Source organism: Melospiza melodia, chromosome 21 (genome assembly GCF_035770615.1).
Source record: "Melospiza melodia melodia isolate bMelMel2 chromosome 21, bMelMel2.pri, whole genome shotgun sequence".
NCBI classification, from domain to species: domain Eukaryota; kingdom Metazoa; phylum Chordata; class Aves; order Passeriformes; family Passerellidae; genus Melospiza; species Melospiza melodia.
Genome location: NC_086214.1, coordinates 13,188,446 through 13,206,490, shown reverse-complemented (window position 1 = coordinate 13,206,490; position 18,045 = coordinate 13,188,446). Strand labels below are relative to the sequence as shown.

General features: G+C 49.9%; 1 protein-coding gene across 4 annotated transcripts in view; it reads left to right on the top strand.

Annotated features, from left to right (window-relative positions):
- ACACA (acetyl-CoA carboxylase alpha) overlaps window positions 1-18,045 on the top strand; it is a 99,959-nt gene that overhangs the window by 24,459 nt on the left and 57,455 nt on the right. For all 4 annotated transcript variants that reach the window (XM_063173711.1, XM_063173714.1, XM_063173712.1 and 1 more), the window contains 13 exons: window positions 60-205; window positions 833-983; window positions 2,155-2,289; window positions 2,650-2,796; window positions 2,969-3,157; window positions 3,671-3,771; window positions 3,876-3,964; window positions 4,933-5,057; window positions 8,600-8,713; window positions 10,666-10,779; window positions 11,283-11,372; window positions 11,840-11,958; window positions 17,705-17,728. In XM_063173711.1, the coding sequence (XP_063029781.1) occupies window positions 60-205; window positions 833-983; window positions 2,155-2,289; window positions 2,650-2,796; window positions 2,969-3,157; window positions 3,671-3,771; window positions 3,876-3,964; window positions 4,933-5,057; window positions 8,600-8,713; window positions 10,666-10,779; window positions 11,283-11,372; window positions 11,840-11,958; window positions 17,705-17,728 (1,544 nt within the window). The remainder of the gene's footprint in view (window positions 1-59; window positions 206-832; window positions 984-2,154; window positions 2,290-2,649; window positions 2,797-2,968; window positions 3,158-3,670; window positions 3,772-3,875; window positions 3,965-4,932; window positions 5,058-8,599; window positions 8,714-10,665; window positions 10,780-11,282; window positions 11,373-11,839; window positions 11,959-17,704; window positions 17,729-18,045) is intronic.

Below are 18,045 nucleotides of genomic sequence, written 5' to 3'. Positions count from 1 at the left end.
CAAGACCCTCAGTGCTGTGCTCAGTTCCCGGGGTAATTCCCATTTCTGTGGCTTGGCAGGTGACCAGGCAGTCTCCCAACTGCTACGTGGTGATCATGAACAGCTCCTGCGTGGAGGTGGACGTGCACCGCCTGAGCGACGGCGGGCTGCTGCTCTCCTACGACGGCAGCAGCTACACCACCTACATGAAGGAGGAAGTGGACAGGTAGCAGCTCCATCTTTAGCATTTGCACTGCTAGTGTGAGGTGCATTTGTGACTTCACGCTTCCCCAAAGGTCAGCTGGGAGGGGAGTTCTCTCCTGGGAGGAGTTTACTGGGTGCGCTGTGGGTGAGTTTTGAGACAGAGCAGATCTTGGCTGCTGTTAGAGGAAGGATCTGGCCGTGCACCAAGTGGAGTCCATATTCTTCTCCTTGGTCCTTACAAGTGACTTTTGGGATTATAAAAACAAAAAAAAAAAAAACCCAGAACCTGAAAATATTTAAAATTCTTGTAATTCCACGGCTGCTTCAGAAATAAAGACAAGTTTTAGTGCATGCCCTCGAAATTCCCTGCAAGGATCAGAGCAGTAAGGGCAGTGAAGGGCATCCCCAGGTCTGGAATGTGAACTCTGCCCCCTCTGCTGTGTTATCTTCTGGGAGAAGTAATGGATCTGCTCAGGAGGACAGAGAATTTGGGTAACACTTGGGTTGCGATCTCCACCTCTCTGTTGGTTGAGGTGTTTTCCCGTAGTTTTGTTTTGAAGTAGAACAGGGAAAGGCAGACTGGATTTTCCCTTTCCCACACCTTTCCCCAGGGAATTCTGTCGTGCTGATGTGTCCTGCTGTCCCCCAGGTACCGCATCACCATTGGGAACAAGACCTGTGTGTTTGAGAAGGAGAACGATCCCTCCATCCTGCGCTCCCCCTCCGCGGGGAAGCTGATCCAGTATGTGGTGGAGGACGGGGGACACGTGTTTGCAGGCCAGTGCTTTGCAGAAATTGAGGTAAAACTCCCAGAGAACTGGTTTTGACAAAGCTCAGGAGGAGGGGTGTTGGATGGGACTGTGAGTTGAACATGAGGGACCATTCACAGTGTTTCATTTGCAAATTTTAACCAGAAGTACAGCAGGAATCATCAATGAGGGTGATGGGGTGGGGAAGAAATTTAACAGCAGAAGTTTGAGTGTTGATGACTCTACACCAAGTGATGAGCAAAATTGCCCAAAAATCCTGGGATTATCACCTTCCTGAGGTTCCAAGGGAAGGTGGGATCCCTTCCCAGCTGAGGTGAAGAAGGCTTCTCCTTGTACTACTGACACAGAGCTGTATGCCAGGATGAGGTAACAAACTTTATCCTGGTTAGCTGATCATTTATCAGGTTGATCCCAGAAGTTAATAAGTGTCACTCCTCCCTTCTCCCTAGGAAGTTACTTAACTCTTACTGAGGAGGAGGAGGAGGATGAGCAGTTTCTGCATCACGATGAGGAAAGCACAAGGGGCTGTGTAGGAGTGTGTGGCTCAAAACAGATTTGAGGGAGGGGAAGGTGTGTGATGACAGAGGGGCAATTAAACCAGCTGGGGACAATGAGTAGGAGAAGAATATCAAGACAGAGATGCAGCTATTTTATGTAAGTGCTTTTGCACTGCAACAGGTCATGGCTAAGAAGGCACCACCCACACAATCCCTGTGATGTAGAGCAGAGCAAGGGTAAAACCAGGCTGGCTCCCCCATGCCCAACCCCTCTGCTCCAAAGGCAGCAGCTCTTGATCTGAGGAAGCATTTCTGTCTGGGAAGAGCTCTCTGAGAGCTCTAGAAAGCGATCCTGCTTCCCTCTGCTTGAAGTGAAGATGTGGCTGCAGCCTTTGAGAGGAGCCTTTGGAACGCAGCAGAAAATTGTCAGCCTTGTTCATTGTGCTGAGTGTGGGACCTTCCTGAGTGCCCTGTTGGTTCAGGCAGTGCCATTCCTGAAGCTCCTGCTGCACTATTTTGTGGCCAATTATTTTGTTCTCCCATTCACTTCAGTGTCTGGGTTTTGTTCCCAACATCTGTGCTTGTGAGTTTTGGGCACACCTGAGTGCAGCTCTGTCTGGGGTGGGACACTGCCCGCTGCCCCCCAAAACCAGAGCCATTTTGGGGCACAGGGGATGAGTGTGTAACCTCTTTCCTTGCTACAGGTGATGAAAATGGTGATGACCATAACAGCAGGGGAGTCAGGCTGCATCCACTATGTCAAACGCCCAGGGGCAGTCCTGGACCCAGGCTGTGTGATTGCCAAGCTGCAGCTGGATGATCCCAGCAGGGTTCAGCAGGTGAGGAGCTGCAGAAGGCACAGGTTTTGTGGGGTTTTAATGAGGGAGTAATGTTGGGAGCGGTACAGGATGTTCCAGTGAGCCAGTTTCCCATTTGTGCATTGTACTGGAATTGTCACTTCACCGTTTATTTGTCTCAGATGAGGACTGGCACTGAGATTTTTCTCTCCCTGTCTGATTCAGGCCAAACTTACCTACCATTCCTGCTTACCTCAGCACTGTTGTGGGGTTGTACCTCTCAACCCAGTGCATTTCCCACTCTGGGAATGCTTGCAGGTTAACCCTTGGCTCCAGCTGAGGGTGACTGTTCCCAGGGCTGGTGACCCACAGGAGGCTCACTGGGGCTGTTCCCCATTGCAGGCTGAGCTGCACACAGGGACCCTGCCCCAGATCCAGAGCACAGCCCTGCGGGGTGAGAAGCTCCATCGCATCTTCCACTACGTGCTGGACAACCTGGTGAACGTGATGAATGGCTACTGCCTGCCAGAGCCCTTCTTCAGCAGCAAGGTACTGGGGCCTCTCTTCCAGAGCCTAAACTGCCTTCTTGCAGCCCAAGGAAGGCTGAGCAATTTTCCTGCCACAGGGGAGGGGATGTTGGACATCACTCCTCTCCTTTTTCCTCTTGTTGTTGTTTTTTTCTCTTCTTCGTTCTTGCCTTCACTGCCTTGTCTCTCTCCAGGTGAAGGGCTGGGTTGAGCGGTTGATGAAGACCCTGAGGGATCCCTCTTTGCCCCTGCTGGAGCTCCAGGACATCATGACCAGTGTTTCTGGGAGGATCCCACCCAACGTGGAGAAGTCCATCAAGAAGGAGATGGCGCAGTATGCCAGCAACATCACCTCGGTGCTCTGCCAGTTCCCCAGCCAGCAGGTGAGCAGCCACCTTCCTGGAGGGGGAAAATTGCTTTGTGTTGGGGCACACAGAGAGAAGAAGTTCCTTTGAGTGACATGGAGGTTAACTGGACCTGAAAGGTGTGTTTGGGCAGGGGGTGCTGATGGTGGAAGATCCTTACCTCTGTCACTGCAAGGCTGTCTCTTTACCTGTGCTGCAGGGTCCGTGCTCCCTGCTCGGTGTGGCTTCAACCAGGCACACTGCTGGGAGCACTTTAATCTTATCAGTGGCCCTGTGGGCATGATATATGGGCAGTTTGTAGTGCCAGTGGATCCTCAAAATAGGATGATTTTGAGGGAGGATAGGATGATTTGCCAAGGGAGGCCGGGTAGGATTTCTCCATGGTATGATACGCTGCATAGATTTTTGTATCACTGGCACATCTTGATCTCCTTTGCTGGAGTCTGCTGGGGCTCTGCTGTGTCTCTGCTGGTTGTCCAGCCCACTGAGGCTTTTCCCTGTGCTTTGTCCCCATGTTCCTTTCCCTCTCAGATTGCCAACATCCTGGACAGCCACGCGGCCACGCTGAACCGCAAGTCGGAGCGCGAGGTTTTCTTCATGAACACGCAGAGCATCGTGCAGCTGGTGCAGAGGTGAGCCCTGCCAGGCTGTCCTGCAGAGCAGCAGCCCCCCAGCAGCCCTGGCAGGGGCTGGCTGTGCCTGCAGCTCGCTCAGGGCTGCCTTGGTGCCCCTGCAGGTACCGCAGTGGCATTCGGGGCCACATGAAGGCCGTGGTGATGGATCTGCTCCGGCAGTACCTCAAGGTGGAGACTCAGTTCCAGCACGGTGAGTTCCTGAGTTCGGTCCCGCAAAGTCCCATGTGGGCCCTTTGGGGAAGGTTTGCCCTCATCTTGTGCTGAGGTGAGGTGCACAGGATTGGGTTTGGGGTCTCCCCCCTGGGTTTGGTAGGGGAGATTCTGCCCCAAGGCTCAGCTGAACTGAGAGGTGAAATCACTGCCTTGCACTGCTGGATCCAGGCACAAGATGGCAATGGAGCCCTGGTTAATTCCAAAGCTCTGGCTCTTACAGGTAGTTCAGATTCCACTCTTCTTTTGTCCTGCTCCATTACCTGCCCTGGCCTAATGGTACTGCAGATTCATTTCCACTTCAATTTGCTGGCAGCAGAGGATGGTGCAAGGCTCTTTGCTGTTATTTCATTTTGGTTGTCATTTGAGTGAAAGTCTGAGCTCCGTATTCCTCTCTCAGAATTGCTCACAAAGGAGGCATTTGGTGTTGGAGCTGTTTATTAAGAGTGGGATGTTAGAATTAAAGTTTGCAGTAGGTGATGGTGGGAATGATTCCTTCCCAGATTGATTGTGTGGACCATAGAGAAACACAGAATGGTCTGGCTTGGAAGGGACCTTAAAGCACATCTCATTCCACCCCTACCATGGGTAGGGACAACTTCCACAATCCCAGGGTGCTCCAAGCCCTGTCCAGCCTGGCCTTGGGCACTGCCAGGGATCCAGGGGCAGCCACAGCTGCTCTGGGCACCTGTGCCAGGGCCTCAGCACCCTCACAAGGAGGAATTTTTTCAAATACCCAACCTAACCCTGCTCTCTGTCAGTGTGAAGCCATTCCCACTTGTCCTGTCACTCCATCCCTTGTAAATAGTCTCTCTCCATTGTCAGCTCCCTTCAAGCCAAGCAGATCCTCAAAAAATACACCTAGAAAAATGCAGACACATCTGGTAACTTGCAATCCTTGCCACGGGGGTGTGAAGGGTGGAAAAGCAATGTGCATTTCTGCTGCAGGTCACTATGACAAGTGTGTCTTCACCCTTCGTGAGGAGAACAAGAGTGACATGAACGCCGTGCTCAACTACATCTTCTCCCACGCCCAGGTCACCAAGAAGAACCTGCTGGTCACCATGCTCATTGTAAGGGCCTGCTGCCTGCTTTCTCTCTGTCTTTTTCTCTCTGTCTTTTTCTCTCTGTCTTTTTTTTCCTCCTTCTTTTTTCCTCCTTCTTTTTTCCTCCTTCTTTTTTCCTCCTTCTTTTTTCCTCCTTCTTTTTTCCTCCTTCTTTTTTCCTCCTTCTTTTTTCCTCCTTCTTTTTTCCTCCTTTTTCCTCTTTCTTTTTTCCTCCTTTTTCCTCTTTCTTTTTTCCTCCTTTTTCCTCTTTCTTTTTTCCTCCTTTTTCCTCTTTCTTTTTTCCTCCTTTTTCCTCTTTCCTTTTTCCTCCTTTTTCCTCTTTCTTTTTTCCTCCTTTTTCCTCTTTCCTTTTTCCTCTTTCCTTTTTCCTCCTTTTTCCTCCTTTTTCCTCTTTTTTCCTCTTTCTTTTTTCCTCCTTTTTCCTCCTTTTTCCTCTTTCTTTTTTCCTCTTTTTTCCTCTTTCTTTTTTCCTCTTTTTTCCTCTTTCTTTTTTCCTCTTTTTTCCTCTTTCTTTTTTCCTCTTTTTTTCTCTTTTTTCCTCCTTTTTCCTCTTTCCTTTTTCCTCTTTCCTTTTTCCTCTTTCCTTTTTCCTCTTTCCTTTTTCCTCTTTCCTTTTTCCTCTTTCCTTTTTCCTCTTTCCTTTTTCCTCTTTCCTTTTTCCTCTTTCCTTTTTCCTCTTTCCTTTTTCCTCTTTCCTTTTTCCTCCTTTTTCCTCCTTTTTCCTCTCTCTTTTTTCTCTTTTTCCTCTCTCTTTTTTCTCTTTTTCCTCTCTCTTTTTTCTCTTTTTCCTCTCTCTTTTTTCTCTTTTTCCTCTCTCTTTTTCCTCTCTCTTTTTCCTCTCTCTTTTTTCCTCTTTCTTTTTTCCTCTTTTTGTCTTTTATTTTACAACCATATTGTGGTCTGTTACTGCCCAAAATACATCTAAAGAAGCCATCCACTAAATAACTCTCCAAAGCAAAAGAAGTGCCATAGTTTTCCTAGACCCAAGCTGGGTTTCTCAAATTCTCATTTGCAAGATGTAAGGATGCTGGTGTTCTTTCTTCCTGGCCCTCTTTTTTCCCCTTTTTTCCCCCTTTCCCTCTTTGGTGTGTGGTGTGATTGTAAGTAACGCTTGCCTTAAGAATCTCATTATTTGAACACGGAGCCATATTTCCTCTGAGAATTCTGGAGTAGCTCTGAGCTGGGGCTGTTCATTTCTCAAGTAATCACGCTGGCGTGATGGAGAGAGAAAATGGCAGCTGTTCACAGCTCAGGCCTTCAATTTTCTTCAGAGTCCAGTCACTCAAGTGTGTAATTACACGGGGGTGCGGGCGAGGCGTTAGCCCCTGTCAGGGAGCTGGGCTCAGGCCCTGCTGCTGCCTTTGCCAGTCAGTGCAGGCACAGCCAGCCCTGCCTTTGGCTTCTTGTTGTCATCCTGAGCAGCCCTTGCTGGAGCAGGGCTGGAGCTTTCAGTGTTTGTCACTGGTGTGGCCGTGCCTCGCTGGCTCTGGTGGTGTGAGGGGCATTGGGGAGGCCTCAGAGAGCCTCAGAGAGCCTCCCTTTTCCCTTGCTCTTGGGTCATGCTTCACACCATCACTGCCTGCTAGTTCTGCTCAAGCAAAGCCCAGCTGGAGCCAGAATCACCAGGGAGACCTTGGTGGAGGAGCCACTCCTGGTTATCCAAATCCACAGTGCCACCTCACTGGGGGCACAGGGATTTCCCTCTGCAGAGGGAGCAGGAGCTCAGGAGGGACACCATGGTCACCCTTGGCACAGCTGGGTGTCCCTGAGCTTCTAGGCTCTCCATCAACCAAAAGACCATCATCACTCCTCTCCCACCCCGTGGCTCCAAACGTGCTGTGGTGTGTTTGGTGTGACCAGGGTGGCAGCTGTGGTGTGTTTGTGTGACCATGGTGACGGGTGTGGTGTGTTTGTGTGACCATGGTGACTGCTGTGTTGTGTTTGGGGTGTTTGGTGTGACCCCTGTGTTGTTTTTGGGGTCCAGGCTGTTGGTGTGGTTGGGCTCAGGGCAGCCTGTGGGGCTGTTATTGGTGGATCCAGGAGCTCATTATTAAGCAGGGGCTCCAAGGATGCCTCAGTAATGCTGTTGTGCTGCCATCACTCACCTTTTCTAGCCAGCAGGCACTGCAGGCAGGGTGGGAACGGCTTCATCCTTCATACATCTGTTGAAGTGTGGTGTGATTTGTTGTGTGTTCCTTTTCTGTGCCTAGCTTATGCACATCTTGGTCTGAGCAGGATGGAGTGGCTGCTGCCATGGCAGGGCCCCCTGTCCTGGGGGATTTCTGCTCCCTGGAGCAGCAGCACAGCAACACCACGAGTCTGTGTTTCAAACCCAGCAGTTCTGTGTTCCTCTGTAGGACTTCTGTATTATTTGGCTTTGCTTCTTAATTCATTTTCCCTGGCAGGTTTGTCAATCCCACCCGCTGCACAGAGGTTTCCCCTCATCCTTTTCTATTCCCTGGCTCTTCAGATGGCCTGTTCTGGTCTGTGGGTGTTTAAGATCTCTTTAAACTTTTAGGCCTCAGCTCTTTCTCGTGGCAAATCCCTGTTTCATCTCACATTTCCCTGCTATGATTAATTTATCAAGACAAGCTGTTAAGTGCTGTGTGGAAGAATCACGTTAGAGGCTCCTAGAGGCTTCAGGGTGGGAGGGGAGAAGCTCACAAGAAGTGTTGAAGACTGTGGGATTATTCATGGGAATTGAAAGTATTTTTGGAAGGAAGTCTCTACTGCTGGCATTTTTTGAATGGATGAATTCAGGGGAGTTTTGGAACAGCGTTAACACTGCAAGTTTGTGCCCTTCAGTTTTGTTGTTTTATCCAGCCAGTCTAGGCAGCAAGGAAAGCTTGTGGATTTGCTCAGATCCAGGATTCTCTGGTTAGAAGGAATGTTATGGAGCCAGTCGAGTACTGTGGCAGGAAATACAGAACATTATTCATGGGTTTAGTTAGCTTTGCTTAGCCTTGTCAGAGCAGTGGCAGATCCTGTTTCTGGTGTTGGCTGAAGCTGCTCAAAGCCTGGGTGGTTTGTGGCTGTGGACTTGTGGGGATTCTGAGGTTTGAGGTGATTTTTAGGTGGGTGTCAGGAGGTTCTGTGGCAGTGTAACTCTGGTCACCCTTCATGGGGAAGGTCTGGTGACCTTTACATGTTCCATAAGGTGCCTGGCTACAGTTTAAGCTCTTTGAGTTTTGCATTTGTACCAGAAGGAGAAACTTCTGGTACAAACCTGAAACTGGGTAATGGGAAAAGGTTTCCTGAGTCTTTCTGAGAAATCAGCATTTCTCATGTGTTTGGGTGCCAAAACATGTGCTGCAAATAGGAGAATGGGGTGCCTGTCCCTTCTTCCACCTTTTATTTATGTGTGTGAAATCGTTGAATGCTGAATATTTGTGTCCTGGTCAGCACAGAATTGCAGGATAACCCAGGTCAGGGCTGCTGGGGATGCTGTGCTCCGGCCTGAGCGTGTGCTTGCGGGCTCACACTCCTTTGGGGGAGCACAGCTGATGTTTCCCCCCTCTCCAAGCACTTCTCCTTGTCTGTGTTGCCAGGACCAGCTGTGTGGCCGTGACCCCACGCTGACGGACGAGCTGATCAATATCCTGACAGAGCTGACCCAGCTCAGCAAGACAACCAACGCCAAGGTGGCGCTGAGGGCACGGCAGGTGAGGCTCTGCCCAGGTGTGACGGGGCTCAGGGGGTCTGGGGGTGAGGGGAGAGAGGAGGATCTGACTCCGTGCTTCAGAAGGCCTGAGTTATTATTTTATTATATATATTACATTAAAACTGTATGAGGGCACGGCAGGTGAGGCTCTGCCCAGGTGTGACGGGGCTCAGGGGGTCTGGGGGTGAGGGGAGAGAGGAGGATCTGACTCCGTGCTTCAGAAGGCTTAGAGTTATTATTTTATTATATATATTACATTAAAGCTGTATGAGGGCACGGCAGGTGAGGCTCTGCCCAGGTGTGACGGTGTTCACAGGGGTCTGAGGGTGAGGGGAGAGAGGAGGATCTGACTCCGTGCTTCAGAAGGCTTGATTTATTATTTTATGGTATATCTTACATTAAAACTGTACTAAAAGGATAGAAGAAAGGATATCATCAGAAGGCTGGCTAATAATAGAAAAGAATGAAAGAATGAATAACAAAGGTTTGTGGCTCTGAGCCAGCTGTGATTGGCCATTAATTACAAACATCCAACATGAGCCAATCACAGATGCACCTGTTGCATTCCACAGCAGCAGATAATCAATGTTTGCATTTTGTTCCTGAGGCCTCTCAGCTTCTCAGGAGGAAAAATCCTAAGGAAAGGATTTTTTATAAAAAATTGTCTGTGACACCCAGGCTGCTCCTGCCTGCAGCTCAGCCCTGGGACACCCACTGCTCCTGATGTTTGTTTCCATCACTGTGCACGTGGGGACAGTAGGTTCCTGTGAGCAGCACTTGGGGAGTGAAGCTAATTAACAGTGATTAACTGTGGTGCATTCCCAATCACTGTAATATTTAAATTCAACATGCGTTCCTTTGTCCCTGTTCCTCCAAAAAACGTTTTGTGTGGCTCACACAGGGGTTAGCTGTGAGTAGCCCGTGGTTTGTGTGATGGAGGAGGTGGGAATGTGTGGCCACTGTGGGTTTTGGTGGTTTTGTCATCTGCACACCTGACCAGCATAGGCTGCCTGCATTGTGCAGGAGCAGCATGGCTGGAGCTGGAACTCCTGGTTCCTCAGCTGTGGATCCATGTGTGCAGAGAGCAGGGAGAGCCATTTGCACAAGAACCAGCTGTTCTTTGCAGCTGCTGAGGAGTTACCACAAAGAATTATGCTGCCCTTTTGCAGGGCTTCTCCCATCTCGGAGTTGGGCTTTGTCAGTTTTGTTCTAACCTGGAAATAATTGGAAAAACTCTGGATGCTGTAAATTCCTGCAGAACCGATTCGAAAGTCACACAGGCACCCAGATATTGGTGTGAGCTTCCTCCTCAGCGGTTCATTGAACCTCCCTGTGTTGCCAGGAGGGGCTGAGAGGTTTCCTGACCCCAGAGTGTGATCACTGCTCTCACTGCACCCTCCCCATCTCCAGCCTAAAGCAGGAAAGCTCACACTTGGGGCGGGGGGGGGGGTTTCTCCTTTTATTTCAAAGCTTGGCTGTTGAAGATGAGCAGGGTGTTTGAAGCTGCTCAGTGACCTTCTGTTTCCTCCAGGATTGTGTTTGTGTCCTTGAACCTCCGCACAGCAGCTGGGGATGGAGCTGCAGCCCTTGTGCTGCTCTCCCACTTCATTTTCCCTGCAGGCTGCTTCCATTTCCTACCTCTGCCCCCTTCACCTGGGGCATTTGGTGCCTGGCACTGGTGGCTGTTCCCTCCCCTGCCCGGGAGCAGAGCCTGGGTGTCCCCACAGCTGCTGCCCACCCATGAGCAGCTGGGCAGCCCTGGCAGCTCTGCCCTGCTCAGTGCCACGCACTGATGGGCCTCGATTGGAGCTGTTCCCTGGGGAATTGCCAGTGACACCAACAGCAGACACAGATGAGCTGGGCAGGGAGAGGGCCCAGGATGCCTCCCCAGGGATGGAGCAGGCTGCTGGCCCTGCATGTTCCCTTCCCCTGACCCTGCCTGTGTCTCCCCAGGTGCTCATTGCCTCCCACCTGCCCTCCTACGAGCTGCGCCACAACCAGGTGGAGTCCATCTTCCTGTCAGCCATCGACATGTACGGCCACCAGTTCTGCATTGAGAACCTGCAGGTACCCCAGCCCCTCTCCTGGGCTCCCTTCTCGCTGACCTTCGCCTCCCTCTGCTGTCCAGCTTTGCCCTGTGCCAGTGTGTGGGGATGGCCTGGTGCCAGTTCTGCACCTTGCTGCCAGGGCAGAGGCGCTGGTTCCTCCTCTGGGCACCGGGCACGAGGGGATGGATGCAGCTGTGCCAGGGGAGGTCCAGGCTGGGCATTAGGGAAGGGTTCCTCCCCAGAACAGAGGGAGCTGGCACAGCCCCAGAGCTCCAGGGCGGCTGGATGAGCTCCTCTCACATGGTTCTGGTTTTAGTCCTGTGAGGAGCAGGGTGCTGCGCTCAGTGATCCCTTCCAACTTCAGGTTTTCTGTGCTTTAATATTAAAAAGTCATAGTCCTTGATGAACAAGTAAAGCTTAGCAGTCAGAACTACCCAAGCTTGATCTGGGGTTTTTCCTTTTCTGCCTGATCCTGGTTGCAAGACACTCTTTTAAACCTCTGCTTAATGTGATCTCCCCTAGAAACTCATTTTGTCTGAGACATCCATCTTTGATGTGCTTCCCAACTTCTTCTACCACAGTAACCAGGTGGTGAGAATGGCAGCTTTGGAGGTGAGTTTATTCCCATTGAAAAAAAAAATCGTATTTTAATTTTCCCGTGGATTTGGTTTATATTGAGCACTGTCTGTTTTGAGCAACCCTGCATGATCTAAGAGGGCTGGAGGTTGTGTGGGATGGGGCATGCTTAGAATTAATGTTAACAGCATTAACATTGATAATTGGGTAAAATCTCAAATTCAGGTTATGTTTGTGTGAAGACTGAGGTTAGAACTAATGTTAACAGCATTAACACTGATAACTGATTGAGATTAAAAATCAAGTTAAGTTTGTGTGAAGACTGAGGTGCTTGAAGGCGGAAGGTGAAGCTGCAGCCCGAGCACAGGATCATAACCCTGATGGTTCTGCCTTTCTCAAAGCACAAACTCTGGTTGAAGTGGAGTTTATCCAGGTGCTCCTTTGCAGGGATCTGGTTGCTCTGGACCCCCCAGGGGTGTCTGATGGCTCTGTGTCCCTGCCAGGTGTACGTGAGGAGAGCCTACATTGCCTACGAGCTGAACAGCGTGCAGCACCGCCAGCTGAAGGACAACACCTGCGTGGTGGAGTTCCAGTTCATGCTGCCCACCTCCCACCCCAACAGGTCAGACTGCCTCTGCAGGGGGCTTTGGGGAAGGGGGCTTCGTTTCAGTGGGATGGTTTGCGTGAGTTTTCTGGTTTTTAGCTGCAGCTTGGGTTGGACGTGATCTCTGGAATGGCAGTTCTGGCTGAATCCAGAGCCTTCCAAAAGGTGCAGTTCCAGACAGAATGATCAATTAATCAGAATTTCAATACAGAGCAGTCAAACAGTCCCTGTCCCCCTCCTGCCAGCCCTTTCTGACTGCTTGTGTGGCTCTGCTCCTCCCTGCCTTGGCTGCATAGGGTGGCATCTTCTGTAGCACAGGATTCTTTGATGGAGCAGACCAAGATCAGAGTTTTACACAAAATAAAACTCTGATTTATGTGGGGTTGGCACACTTTGATTTTCAGTTTTGCATTCCTTGTGACTATGACCAAAAACAACCAAAACCATGATGGTTTGGGCTACACAGCAGTGGTGATAGGGGCACTTATCCTGCTGCCTCCTCCTGGAGAGAAGGTTGGCATCTCCAGTTCATTTCAAAAAAGCAAACCTGATTATCAGACCTTGCAGCACCATTGGATTGAAGTGGTTTGGGCTTGGAAGGACCTTGCAGCTCCTTCCTCCCTTGGAAGGGCCTTACACGTTATTCCAAGGGCAGCTGCCCTGGAGCAGGTTGTTCTGGCTGTCTGTGGCTCAGCCCATCCCCTCTTTCCCCCGAGGGCGGGAGCTCTGTGTGCTGTCCCTGCTGGCTCCCGGGTCGCAGTGAGTCCCCGCAGCCACCGGGTGCCACTGTTGGTCCGTGCCGGGCCCCTCCTGCCTCCTTTGTTCCCCACATCTCTGCCCTGCTCTGGTTCTTGGTGGGCTCTGGTCTGGTCTCGTTGGGAACCCACCAGGAGCTGTTATGGAATGGTTTTCAGGCTCTGCTCTGCTGGGAGCGAATGGCTGTCCCCAGGCAGCCCCAGCCTCTCCTGATAGCAGTGGGACGTGTGCTGGGCTCATCTGTGTCCCTGCATTTCTGGAATGTTTGTACATAATTGCAGGCTATTTTTAGTGCCCCTTTGTCGTGCTCTTTCCCCCCCTTCCTTCTCCCTCCATTTCTCTCTGCTGGCCTCCGTTGCCTTTGCTGCTCTGGGCACAGCCTGGATCAGACAGGGCAGCCGGGAGAGGGGAAATGTTCCTTCCCTGCTCCAGGAGCAGCTCCTTGGCCTGAAATCTCCTCTGCCCTTACTCTGGCTCGGCTGGGGCAGGTTCTGAGCTCAGCTCGGGCTCCATGCATGGTCCTTGTGCAGGGGAGGCAGGATCAGGGGCAGGATCAGCTCCTCTCCAGCTGCCAGCGATGAATTTGGCCCCTGGGCAGCTCCTTGCCCTCCTCTGGGCTGGCTGGAGGTGCCCAGGGGCTGATGGTGGCACAGGGGCTCTGAAGCCACCACCTGCTGTTAAACCCAGGACAGGGAACTCTCCAAACCCTGACACTGTCCTGCTTAAATCTTCTTTGTTGTTCTTGACCATGGTCTGTGTTCATCGTGTGCTTTTCTGTGTCTTTTGTAGCACAAATCCTCAGGCTGAAAAGCCAAAAATGCATCCCAAGGGCAAACCCCAGAGGCAGAATATCCCAGAATGTCCCTGGAGGCTCTGCAGGGCTGGGGACCCAGAGCAGGTGCCAGGAGCCCTCAGGAGGGAGAGCATTCCCTCTGGGAGCTGCTGTTCTGTGATGCCACACGCTTTCCAGATATTTGTAATCCCTTTGTGTCAGAAATCTGTGAAGCTTTGAGAGCCCCCAAGTTTTACTGAGGCAAACTTCCACATAGAGAAAACAGCAATGGTTTAAATTTCTAATTAGGTGTTTAAATTCATATTTAAATTCTTCATTATTGGTATTTAACCCTGCTCTGCCTTTTCCTTAATTGTGGCAGAAGCAATGCCAGTGACTCCCTGTGAGCTGGCTGATCACAGCTCAGGCTTTGTGCTGCCCACAGGGAGGCAGAGAGGACAGAAAAGCTCTTAAATGTGACAAAGTCACAGAGTGCAGCCTGCTCCTGGTGGGTGCTGTGGGCAGAATCTGATTGGGGAATTGTTTGTTTAAGTGAACAGCAGACATCCTCATGCAGGAACAGCAAGGGGAGGTCACAGGGAGGAAAAGAGCTTTTAATGGGAGCCCCAGAGGGCTCTGTGGGTCCAGTATCCCAAAAGGCAGGTGCAATATCCCAGAAGCCAGGTTGAATATCCCAAAATTCAGGTTAGATATCCCAAAATTCAGGTTAAATATCCCTTATCCCAAACAGGACTTCTTTAAGAACCCCACACTCACATTCAGAGCAGTGTGCAGAGATTTTTTCCTGCTGTCATTCTACGCTGCTCTACTCCCAAAATGTGAATTTCTGACCCAGTGTGACAGCATTTTCTGTGGGCTGTTTGCTGGAGCAGCCTCTGGCACCAATCTTTGGGCGCCAGGAGCGACCCAGCTGTGGGCTCTGACCCCACCTGGAGCCCCAGAGGGGCGCTCGGGGCGTGCCAGGGTCCCCTCCTGGTTGTGAGGGTGGGTTTTGGGGCAGGGAGGGATGGAGGATGGTCCCAGGACACCTGGAGGTCCCTGCAGCCCCGAGCTGGGTTTGATGTCAATGGGGCAGCAGTGACGTGCTGCTGTTGCCTGGGCCTGCCTGCCTCAGAAAGGGCAGAGAAGGGGCTGTGCAAGGGGCAGCAGAGGGAGTGGAACCAGGATAATTTTATGCAAATTGGACTCGTGCAGCAGATTCAGCTCGGCTGAGTCACAGAGGGAGCGGAAGAATGAGGGAAGAAAGAGGGAGAGGGAAAAGCCAATCAAAATGTATGGTTGGAGGCATGTTTCACTGCCTTCTGCTGAGATCTGCTGCAGAAATGAGGAAACATAAGAGGAATGGCACTGGCCAGAGCCTGTGGAATTGCTCTTTCTGCTGTGGCACTGCTGTTAATGACTAAAGTGGGGTATTGAGCCAGCCTGGGCTGGTTCTGCTTTGCTGCCTCATTGCTGAGCTGTGCCCTGTGCTTTGCCCACAGCTGAGCCCTGCGTGGCCACGGGGCAGCTCCCAGAAAAAGGGAAATAAAGGAGGAGGGGGCCCGGGGAGTGGATTCAGGGGGGCAGGAGCAGTGGGGCCAGGGGGAGCGATGGAGAGCAGGGCCAGGACAGGAACATTTCCAGCCCATCCTGGGATCAGAGCAGGCTCTGCAGGACAGGCTGTGAGCCTGGTGCTGCTGGGGGCTCTGGGGGGGCCCTGGCACACAGCCAGGGCATGGAAAGGACCTTGAAGATCTTCTATTCCACCTTCCCCCGTGCCAGGGTGTATCACAGACATCTTTTCATGAAAAATCCTTTCTTTAGGATTTTTCTTTTTGAGAAGCTGGGAGGCCTCAGGAACAAAATGTAAACAATGGTTATCTGCTGCTGTGGGATGCAACAGGTGCATCTGGGATTGGTCTCATGGGGTTGTTTCTAATTAATGGCCAATCACAGTCAGCTGGCTCGCACAGAGAGTCCGAGACACTTCGTTGTCATTCTATTCTATTCTATTCTATTCTATTCTATTCTATTCTATTCTATTCTATTCTATTCTATTCTATTCTATTCTATTCTATTCTATTCTATTCTATTCTATTCTATTCTTAACCCTAACCCTATTCTATTCTATTCTATTCTTAACCCTAACCCTATTCTATTCTATTCTATTCTATTCTATTCTATTCTATTCTATTCTATTCTATTCTATTCTATTCTATTCTATTCTATTCTATTCTATTCTATTCTATTCTTAGCCGGCCTTCTGATGAAATCCTTTCTTCTATTCTTTTAGTATAGTTTCAATGTAATATGTACCATAAAATAATAAATCAGCCCTCTGAAGCACGGAGCCAGCTCCTCATCTCTGCCCTCATCCTCAGAGCCCTGTGAGCACCATCACAAGGGTGCTCCAAGCCCCATCCAGGCTGGACAATTCCAGAGATCCAGGGGCAGCCCCAGCTGATTTGGGCACCTCACACCCTCACAGGGAGGGATTTCTCCCTGACCCCCCTCTGAAGCTGCTCTCTCTCAGTTTCAGCCCATCCTCCCTGTGCTGTTTCACTGGTGTGCAGAGGCAGGAGAGGCTCCCAGAGCCCCAGGTGCCCCTCTCGAGGCTGAGCTGAACATTTGTTGTGCTGTTTTCTGTCCCTCTCTTTGCTGAAAGCCTTCCAGGGACGGCCACAGGAGGGTTCCTGCTGGGGTAGGAACTGCCAGTCCTCTCTCCATGCTATTTTTTTCCCACTCAAGTGGATCACATGCAGCTCTGCCACTCCTTGCCAAGCTCAAAAAATAGTCCCAACCCCCTGAGGGCTGGAGGCCAGTTCTGTCCTGAGCACAGGCTCTGCAGCACGGGGTCTGTCCCCACCATCCCCCAAATTAAATACTTAATATTTAAATACTACTTAATTTAAACTATTTAAATACTAATATAAATATTATAATAATAAATACTAATAAATATAATAATAATAAATATATTAAATAAATATAATAATAAATACATTAAATAAATATTCTAATAAGAAATAAAAATTATAAATACTCTAATAAGAAATAAAAATATAAATATAATAAACAAATATAATAATTAATATGAATAACGTTTATAACAATAAATATATTAAAGAAATATAACTAAATATTATTATAATTAATACTAATAAATATACTAATATACAAATATATAGTAATAAATACTAATACTAATATAAATGCTAATTTAAATGACACTTAATAAATACCTAATACTTAAATACTACTCTGTGGTACTTATAACAGACATGGTTTTAGGTATTTTTCCCCATATGGTTTAAGACTATGGGAATTTTTTGTTTCTCAGTAATGCACCCAGCACATCCCCTTGCAGTGGAGGTGACTCTGCTGTCACCAAACCAGTCTGGGAAAGTTGTCCTCAAATTAGCATTCAGGTTGTTGTTTTGAGCCTTCAGGTTGTTGTTTTGAGCCTTCAGGTTGTTATTTTGAGCCTTTAGGTTGTTGTTTTGAGCCTTTAGGTTGTTGTTTTAGCCTCCAGGTTGTTGTTTTGAGCCTCCAGGTTGTTGTTTGAGCCTCCAGGTTGTTGTTTGAGCCTCCAGGTTGTTGTTTGAGCCTCCAGGTTGTTCTTTGAGCCTTTAGGTTGTTGTTTTTAGCCTCCAGGTTGTTGTTTTACCCTCCAGGTTGTTCTTTGAGCCTTTAGGTTGTTGTTTTGAGCCTCCAGGTTGTTGTTTTACCCTCCAGGTTGTTGTTTCAGCCTCCAGGCTGTTCTGTTTGGCCCTGAGTGCTGACAATCCCCGGTGTTCCATGGTGCTGTGTGTCTTTGTCCCTGCCTGGCGGGAGCTGTGCGTGGGCTGCTCTCAGCCTGCAGCTCTGGCACTGAGCATTGGCTGCTTCTCCTGCACCTGTTGCAATTTCCCTGTGTGAGATGCCGATTTGTTTTTCTCTCTGTTTTGTGCATCTCTGCTGTTTGCTGCTCTGTCGGGGAGTGCGGGCCCTCGCTCTGGGCTCGGAGGGGGCCACGGAAGGTGCGCGGGGCTGAGGGTCCCTGGCACATCCCAGGTGTTCTCCTGGGAAATGGCATTGTTTTACGTGGCCTGGCTGTGCCCTGTGGGGCAGGGAGGCCCTGGCAGCTCTCCCTGATGTGGGGCAGCCCCTTGGGAAGGTGTTGCTGGTTGTTTGATGATGGTTCTGTGTGATGGCTCTCACTAACCAGTCTGATTAACTGTGCTTGTTTGATTTCAGAGGGAACATCCCCACCCTGAACAGGTACAGTACCCACCATCTTCTCAAATTCCAAATCCACACTAGAAAGGAGCCTAACCCTGAGTGTTTCAGCATGTTTTGTTGTAGTGCCCTTCTCTTTGCTTGGGAAACTCTCAACCATAACTCTTATTTACCTCCTCTTTTCCTCTCCCTTTGTCTAAAACATGTTTTCAGCTTCTCTTTTAAAAAAAACCCAAAACTTTGCATGCAGCAATCTCTGTAATTAAATTTGCTGTGTGACTCAGCTCCTCTGCAGCGTGTTACACAGCAGAATGTTGTCCTAGGATCTTTTTTTGGCACTGAATTCCCAGGTTTGGGTC